The sequence below is a fragment of the Frankliniella occidentalis genome, unplaced genomic scaffold, assembly GCF_000697945.3.
Source record: "Frankliniella occidentalis isolate FOCC.00 unplaced genomic scaffold, Focc_3.1 Scaffold21, whole genome shotgun sequence".
NCBI lineage: Eukaryota > Metazoa > Arthropoda > Insecta > Thysanoptera > Thripidae > Frankliniella > Frankliniella occidentalis.
Genome location: NW_026267151.1, coordinates 987,917 through 996,223, shown reverse-complemented (window position 1 = coordinate 996,223; position 8,307 = coordinate 987,917). Strand labels below are relative to the sequence as shown.

General features: G+C 50.3%; 1 protein-coding gene across 2 annotated transcripts; it reads right to left on the bottom strand.

Annotated features, from left to right (window-relative positions):
* Positions 1-1,149: 1,149 nt before the first annotated feature.
* On the bottom strand, positions 1,150-8,138 carry LOC113204535 (probable cytochrome P450 301a1, mitochondrial). 2 transcript variants are annotated; one of them, XM_052264773.1, is made up of 12 exons: positions 7,792-8,138; positions 5,685-5,764; positions 5,190-5,352; positions 4,885-5,018; positions 4,684-4,793; positions 4,344-4,460; positions 3,889-3,965; positions 3,485-3,686; positions 3,045-3,213; positions 2,524-2,772; positions 2,187-2,393; positions 1,150-2,016 (listed from the first exon to the last, which is right to left on the bottom strand). In XM_052264773.1, exons 2-12 carry the CDS (start codon positions 5,745-5,747, stop codon positions 1,906-1,908), a joined length of 1,602 nt encoding a protein of 533 aa, XP_052120733.1. In that variant the 5' UTR covers positions 5,748-5,764; positions 7,792-8,138; the 3' UTR covers positions 1,150-1,905. The 2 variants fall into 2 exon arrangements, with proteins under 2 accessions (XP_052120733.1, XP_026275526.1); XM_026419741.2 differs by having other exon boundaries at positions 5,685-5,750; positions 7,792-8,136.
* Between the last annotated feature and the right edge of the window lie 169 nt (positions 8,139-8,307).

The window sequence follows — 8,307 nt, the reverse complement described above, 5'->3', positions numbered from 1 at the left end:
CGTGTCTCGGCGACAAGTGGTAGTAGACACGTCCCTTTTCATGGATACAAAAATGTGGTCACAAATGGGGCAACATACAATGTCCAACGCCACCAGCCACACGCCCCTTTGGTAGTTAATCAGTTGTAGCTACAGTCGTCATGACCGCATGCAGCTTTACCTGAACCAAAATTGTCGGCCCTAAGATCAACTCCCGGGCGGGGCAATTTTTTTCTTTGTCGCTTTTCGTCACCCGTTAGGCAGGACCGGGCTCAGACCTCGGCCCCGAAGGAGCAAGCTGGTAGCCGAGCGTATTAAAGCGTGATCGTTGGCAGATCTTGGGGGTGGTCGGTAGTTCGAACCCCGTCCTCGATCATTTTTCCTGCTCTGCTGGCCAAGTGTCTTCGGGCGTCAGTCATACAGCGGAGATCTGCATGCCACCGAAAGTTGTGCTCTGTATGTATCGTTCCGTCGTGGCCAAGTCGGTAGCGTCCGGGCCGGGTATGAATCTGGCCGCTGGTTCGAATCTCGGCCGGGTGGTATTTTTCGCGCTCCGCTGGCCGGCCATGACTTTACAGCCGTGCAACACCTGATTTGATGGGCCTGTACGCAAACAGTCGCTGGTTCGAATCTAGTCGACGGAACCCTTTTGCCTCTCTGCCAGCCATATGTTTCGGGGTGTAAGACACGGCGGAGATAAGCTTCACCTCTGCAAAAGCATCAACATTGGCTCAGATAGTAGAGCGCGCGCTTGGGACGCGGATGGTTGTCGGTTCGAATACTGACCGAGGCTCATTTTTTCCTATTTAGTAGTTTGCGGCGCGAGGACCCAAGTGTTAGGCCAAAAGACCAACCGACATGGGGAGGTGGACTTGACCGCCTACTCAGCAGCCCCCCCCCCCCCCGTTTCTTTCGTTTTCGCTTTAGTTCTCAGCGCTGTTTACTTCTGGTTGATATTCTAGCATTGGCGAAAGTAATGAATTCGTCTATTGACGGTTCCGTTTAAGCTGACTCGGGCACTGTCGGCTGTAGCTACAATCGTGTAGCTACAAACAGGGACGTGCGCCATCATCCTTGCCTCGTGAGTGGGGACACCATAACAATAATAAAACAAAAAAACAAACAGGCGTTCAGTAGGGGCCTATCGAGGCTTTAAAAAAAATCCAAATATTAATAAAAATACGGTAGCACTTTATTTTTGTCACATATAATCACATCAAATCACATACAATAATAATATCACGGCTGAGTGAAACAGACGCCCACTCTCTAATAGTAGATTACACTTAGTGTACTAAGCAGGCACACGAGTAATATCGAAATTAATATTAGGTAGCTGTGGGCAAACCGCCGTGTAGTAAACTGCACGTACATCTTGCAGGGCAAGACGTCAATAATTTGGCCAACACAATAAAGCATTCCGGTAAAGCTGTAATGCAAAAGAATGCGGGGAACAAGATAAAGGAAGTCACCATGTTATAACATAGCGATTTCCGTTTTTTTCTTCCCCGCATTCTTCTGCATTTCAGCTTTACTGGAATGCTTTATTCTGCTGGGATACCGATTCGCGGCACACCCGTATTGTATCACTTTGACAAAGAAATTACAAAATGAAGGGAAATATCACAATGTTTACGTGTAATCACCAGACTCACCAGTATGCCGATATAAGACAAAGACTTGGAGATCACAGACCCCCTTCCCCACGGATTAGCAAAATGCACAATGCTCTACTTCCCGCGTTCTTATGTGTTATAAGTAGGCAAAACGCGACACATTTGTTCAGACCCAGCCTGAAACCACTCCCTTGAGTTTGTGAAGCTCCTAAATTCTGTCTTGAGCAAACTGCCGATAATTCTTGAGAATGGGCATTCTTCGGAGTGTTGATAACGTGAGCATGATGCACAATTGATTTCAGTTTGAAAGTCAAACTCGGTCCACACATTCAAACTTGAGGGGGGAAGCGACGCTGTACAAGAGGCGAAGTTCTCTCTTGAGAGGAGCACCAGTCCAGGCAATGTTGAAGTTTCGGAATGCCTGGAAGAAATATCATGCATATCAACCCATATGTAAGAAAGCAGGAATCCGCGAAACGGGGCAGTGCTGCCGGTCCGCACGGTCCGTCAAGCAAGCCTAAAACCAGCGATCTGCCTTGGCCATGGTGTTCGTATTAGACAGACTATGTACACTTTAGAATCAATTGTTACCTTGGATAAGAAGGTCTCCATCTCTAGTTGGGCGAAGCGACGACCGACGCAGGTGCGCGGCCCGAAGCCGAAGGGCATGTGCGCGAAGGGGTGCGCTGCCTTGAGGTGCTCGCCCTCGGGCAGCCAGCGTTCCGGGAGGAACTCTAGGGCTCGGGGGAAATACCGCTCCTCCTTGACCATCTCCGAGTGCACGCACAGGACGTCCGTCTGTAACAAGCCCGAACACGCGAATGTTATCCGTCGTACATTTGACGACGTCGGCAAATAATAAACGTGTAAAAGAAATGAAAAGATGCACACAGGAATTGTTCGACAATTCGATTGTCTCACTACTCACCCCCTTGGGCACCTGGTAGCCGCACAGAACCAGGTCCTTGACGGCCATGCGCTGGTTGCCAATGATGATGGGCGACACCCTCATGGCCTCGCGGATGCAGGCCCGCAGGTACCGCAGCTCTTCCAGCCTGTCGGCCGTCACGGGGCTGTTGGGGTCGGGGAAGACGCGGTCCAACTCATCCTGTAGGCGCCGCTGCTTGTCCGGGTTCTTCGCCAGCTGGTACATGACCGCCGCCGACGTGTTGGACGTCTGTGACAAGAACGGTGAAGGGGCTGTGAGTCAGTATAGAGCCGGAAGCGACGTGCTGGATGGTACAAGGGTACAAGGGTGTAGCATTGTAGTTCGCAGAGAAGCAATATCGATGAGTCAAATTAAGTGGCGTGAAGAAACACCTTGAATGGGGCACCCTGTACTGTGCATTTCACCAAATCGCTTCCGGCTAACTGACTCACGTAGTCGAAACGCGAGCGGTGGACGTGTTCTCTGACCAATCCTACAGCTCGACGGCTCGGCTGACTTACGGTGTCTACGCCGGCGGTGACCATGTCGAGCGCCATAGTGACGGCGATCCTCGGATTTTCGTTCCGCAAAAGCAGCCTCTCCAACACGCTGTACTCGTGCGTCTCGCGCTCCTCGGCCGACATGGACTGCAGGCGCTGCATTGCCTCCTCTATGTAGCCGAACACGATCCTACATAAAAGAGGGGGTGCATCACAGACGGTTGCCCCCTCATCATCGCTTGAAGGCTGGTCCATCTGCGCCGTTCTTTCTGCTGGGCATGCTGCTGTCCGGCATGCATGCGTGCGGGGGGGTTGCATACTCGCACGGGGCCGTAAGGCGCCTCGCTGAGCGACGACAGGCAAGCCCGTTCGCGAGCCTCCCCTCCATCCGCTACAATGTAACAAGAAGAAAGAACGGCGCGGATGGACCACCCTGTCCAGTCCAAACGATTAAGACCTACCCGTAGAACCAGTCCATAGTCTTCTTCATCCTTCGGTAGGCGGGCGTGGGCACGTACTTCCACAGGGACGGCTGCACGTCCAGGTGGAACAGGCAGTCGAAGATGGCGTGCACGGCGGTGATGATGCGCTGCGCTTCGGAGTCGGGCCGGAGGTTGTTGTCCAGGCAGCCCAGCCGCTTGTCCAAGGCGATGTAAGTGATGGCTGTGGAGGCGTAATGTTACACGTGGCCCTTTCAAGTCTCTTTGTACCAACTTGTGTCTAAGGACTGACACGTAGTAAATGCGCATGAGATGCTTTGATGAGCTTTAAACGAGCCAACTTTTCAGCATACATTTCCATACGCGCACTTCAGGCCTTTCGTGATTTGGGGGACACACGAAACACGTCGACAAGCATTACTCACATTCGAGAGCCCACTTGCTGAGTTCGTTGTAAAAGTCGTCAGGCATAACGTTATTTTGATCCCGTATAAGCCGCATCCTTTTACAAGACAAAAACCGACAAGGAATTATTTAGTATCCAATACCTCCAAAACTCCTATTGCGTACCTACCATGTGGCTGATCAATCCCACACATCTGTAGTAATACTGCACCGCAATCCTTTGTGCGGTCGGGTTGCATATTCGCTGGGGCCGTAAGACGCCATGGTCAGGGGTGCGCGGTAAAAATGATATCTTGTAATCCAAGAATATTCCTTGAAATTCAAGTAAAAATTACTTGGATTTCAAGCAATCTACTTGAATTAATAGACATAATTTTTACCGTGTGATAGGCAAGCCCACCCGCACGCAGTACAGTACAGATGAGTGCGAGGTTAATCAGCCACCTGGTATGTTTTTTTTAGGCTGCACACTGACCTGTCGATAAGCTGCTGGCTCACCGTGTCGATGGCACCAACGTACAGTTTGGCATTGCGGGGCTGCATCATGGTCTGATTGACAGCCGAGCGGAACGACGCCCAATCTTTGCCTTGCCTGAAAAAAAATGGCACACTTGAGTCGAAAAGATATTACTCTACTTAAGGATGTACATATGGAGAAACTTTGTCACAGTCAAAATGAATTGTTTATGTCAGGTTTTTTCCCTGCTGGAAGAAAATTAATAATACTAAAAACTCGCGTTACATTGTTTTGTTCGAATCCTACAGAATATGTATTTCACTATATGTCTTTCATGGTCCGTTTCGGTTACACTCACGTGCTGACGAGTCCCAAAGCACCTTCGAACTTCTCGGGAGTAAGGGAGCGGTAGTACCCTAGGCTCTCGAGGCCCAGCCGGGTGGGCCAGAGACCCTCATTGCGCAGAAGCTGTCGAGAAGCACGTGAGAAGGTTAAGACACGCTAGGGGTACAGTGTGGCTCACCCACAGATTCCTGCAGGACTACTGCAAGCACCTCACCTTCTCGGAGGCGTCGGCATCGAAGCAAAACACCAAGTCCCTCCTGCCGGGCAGCTTCGTGAGCTTCATGATGGAACCGTACTCATTGAAGAACCAACGCGGCAGCTCGGTAGGCGTCACTTTACTGAGGTTGCCTGCAACAGATGCCATTTATTTTCATTATATTATCAACATATTTTGACATTTCCATAAGTCACCGCGGGATTATTTAGTTAGATTATTTAGATTATGTGCCGTAATTAAATTACTTGACCAGTGCTAGATCACTGCATCGCGTCCGCGCATCATCTGTCGCGCCATCTCACCAAAGATGAACCTCCACATGTTGCCGACGAGTGGCGCCGGCCGCGGACCAGGCATCTCGCTGAAGGGGCGCGCCGAGTCCCAATCGGCATCGCGGTCGCCGATGGTGGTGGCGGCATCCTCCCGGTGCAGCGGGGCGGCGAGTGTGCTGCGGCTGCGTGGCCACTGCGGAGTCAGAAAAGCTTAGGATTGTGGGGTACTTTTGGTGTCTATTTCTTTATTCTTTATTATTGTCATATTATTTCTTCTGTCTGAAATTTTACACCAGCCTTTTACAGGAAATGGAACCCCCCCTCCCCCCGGCAACATCAACAAAAATGAAAACACGTTAATTTTAAAGGCTCTGCATAGGGTTGGGGGTCGGGGTTCGAGTGGAATGAGACCTCGGGTGAGACACACTTTATTTGCTTGTGTGATTCACCTTCTGCCTGGCAATGGATGGTCGCGGTGGTTCTCCCACCCCCCACCCCCTCTCCCTCTTCTCACCCCGTACTTACCGCACCCCTGGCATGCCGGAGGAAGCCCGTGAAGGGAGCGGCCGTCTGGAGCGGTGGCGCCATGACCTGTCAACAAACGCCTATACATGAGGAGGTGCCACTGAAAGCGATCTTATTAACCGACAATGTTACACTTTTATACTGTGGTTTGTCTCCGTCGCGTCGGCGAACGAACACACTGACGCACACAATGCAAGTGTCCAGAAGCGAATGGAGATAATGCAATCTGGTGATTCACACTGGCGGCCCGCACGCGGAAATGGGGCAGCAACAGTCTCAAGGATCGTGCGAGTGCGAGTAAGACGGATGACCGGTGCTGCTATTGCTGCTGCTACTGTCTGTGAGTATGTGTGTGTGTCTGTATAGAGTGGTAGTTTTCCAATTCAGGCGTTCGTCTACTGAAAATGAATGCTGCCGACAACTCAGTGCATCACCGGCTACACGGATCAGCCCCGCGCGCGTAGGCAGACCCGTACTACACGCCTGCCCAGCGGTACAGCGTGCAGCGCCTTGTCTCTCTAGCAGCAGCGCGCCTATGCACTGATGCAGCCCGGACGTGGATGCTGCATTGCACAAGGCCAGTGAAAAGAACATCATTATAGTTAAAACTAGGATAACTCGAGAAACACGGTAAAAAAGTAATGAGTGTTTTTTAAGGGAAAATGGAAAACTTTGATGAACTTTCTACATTTATAATGGAAATTCCCAGATTTATGAGATTTCCTCACCATCTGAGGAGTTCTTTCTCAAATATGGAAGTTTCTTTTCTCGGAGGGTAGCGTTGAGCCTTTCTCCTTATCAGCTGTTGTAATCTTGCTTATGGAAGGTAAAGGCAACAAATTTCCCCGTCCGGTCGGCCTACAGCACATTGCCTGTCTGCTCAGCTGGATCTTACAGACGGCGCCTGCGCCTGCGCTGACAAGATCGCCATTTGCACTCGTAAACACGCACGCCTTATGGGTCTTGCGTTGCGACAGACGACACTGAAATGGCTATCGGTTTATCGCGAGAATACAAAAAGAAAATATGGAGGAAGGGAGAAGCCAAGACGCAAGAACACAAGCACTCGGCGGCGACGTTTGCACTGATAAACCAAGTGTGCAACCGGTAAACACCCGAAGTGTCCAACTCCAAGTTGTGCACTTGCAAAGTGTGTAGCTCCGAAAGGTGTGAACTTGCAAGTTACTGACCAGAACAAATTCAAGAGCACAACTACGAAGTTGAACATTTGCAAGTGCACACGATCATGGAGTTGCACACTAAAAGTATTATACTGGTTCCACACTTGATTTATCAATGTGTCCGCAAAGCAAAAGAAAATTTCCTGCATAGAGAACACACACAAACACAATTGAGACGGAATATCTAGTTTGGGGCTGGGAGAAAATCGGGAGCATTAAACAAGCGTTTAGTGCCCGGAAGGGAACATATTTCTTCGTGCGAGCTTCTGCAGTAACGTAACAGTTCTTCTCACGGAGATCTGATCCCTCCTTCCCATCTTTTGAAGGGGATATCATGGTTTTGTGGCCCGTGAATAACCACATGAAACCAGTCGGAAAGCAATTCAATACAACTACTGTATACAAAATAATGTCATATCTCGATACTCGGAATTAATAAGTATTTTTTTTTATGACTCCGAAGAAAAAATCGCAATATGGATAGGTCATTCCCCAATTAGATGAGTGACCTGCTAATGTGCCAGTGTATCCGATAAAAGGGCCTGCACGCACATACCATATACGTCTGTTCATCCACATAAGTTACCTTAAGCTATTAAAATTTGCATCGTTAGGGAATTACATCATAACCAAACCACCCACTCTACCTGTCACGTCCAGGTAAAACAATTACTACGATAAAGACATGACATATTTTTAAAAATACTTCTTTAACAATTTATCCGTATTTGCGAGGTTGAAAAGGCCAAAACTACGATGACTATTTTCTCATTACTCATGTACTGTCTTACTGACGGACACAGACGCAGTGTATATGTGCGTGTTTTCTCTTGCACTTCGAGCCCGTAATTATCTTATTGATCGACAACAGAAATTTCAAATAACCCGCGGTCGCCCTCATTCGGCTGACAGTTCGGTCCACCTACCGCCTCTGATTAACAGCTGGTCGAGGACGGTCGTCGGACCCTCTCCATGCACGGAGGACAGCGGCTTAGCACGACGACGTGGATCTGTTTGTTGTTGGGTTGACAAGCGCCAGCTGAGCGGAGCTTCCTTCCCGACCCCCAACGGCACGACGTTGACCTTACGGGGGAATCGATACACTGACGGCGTCGCACCGGCGCTGCCAACTGCACATCCTTTCGAAGGATGCGGTGATTCGGCTCCAGCATCCGCTGTTGTGTGACATCTTCCTGAAAACAGAACATTCATCGGTTCACCGACGTACCGGCCACTGCATCTTCAAAGTGGAACTTGGCGACGGCTTCGTGAGGCGCGCAAGTGGTGTGTGGGGAGGTTGGCTGCGCCGCGGCGAAGGCCGACACACGTGTGAGGCGCGCCCTCTGACGGCAAGCGCGCGCAGTGCCGCGGCTTGGCTCTGTGTGTTGTGAAGTTGGGCGATCGTGCGGGTGGGGGGTTCGGACCGGTCTAGGTGCGGAGGG

Bases quoted from the DNA above. Each gene is read 5' to 3' on its own strand.
- LOC113204535 (XM_052264773.1), bottom strand. From the start codon at position 5,747: ATGGCGCCACCGCTCCAGACGGCCGCTCCCTTCACGGGCTTCCTCCGG. The intron at 4,461-4,683 runs GTGAGTGTAACC...ATTTTTTTTCAG, and splicing joins GCTTTGGGACTCGTCAGCAC to GCAAGGCAAAGATTGGGCGT. The intron at 2,773-3,044 runs GTAAGTCAGCCG...TTCTTGTCACAG, and splicing joins TCACCGCCGGCGTAGACACC to ACGTCCAACACGTCGGCGGC.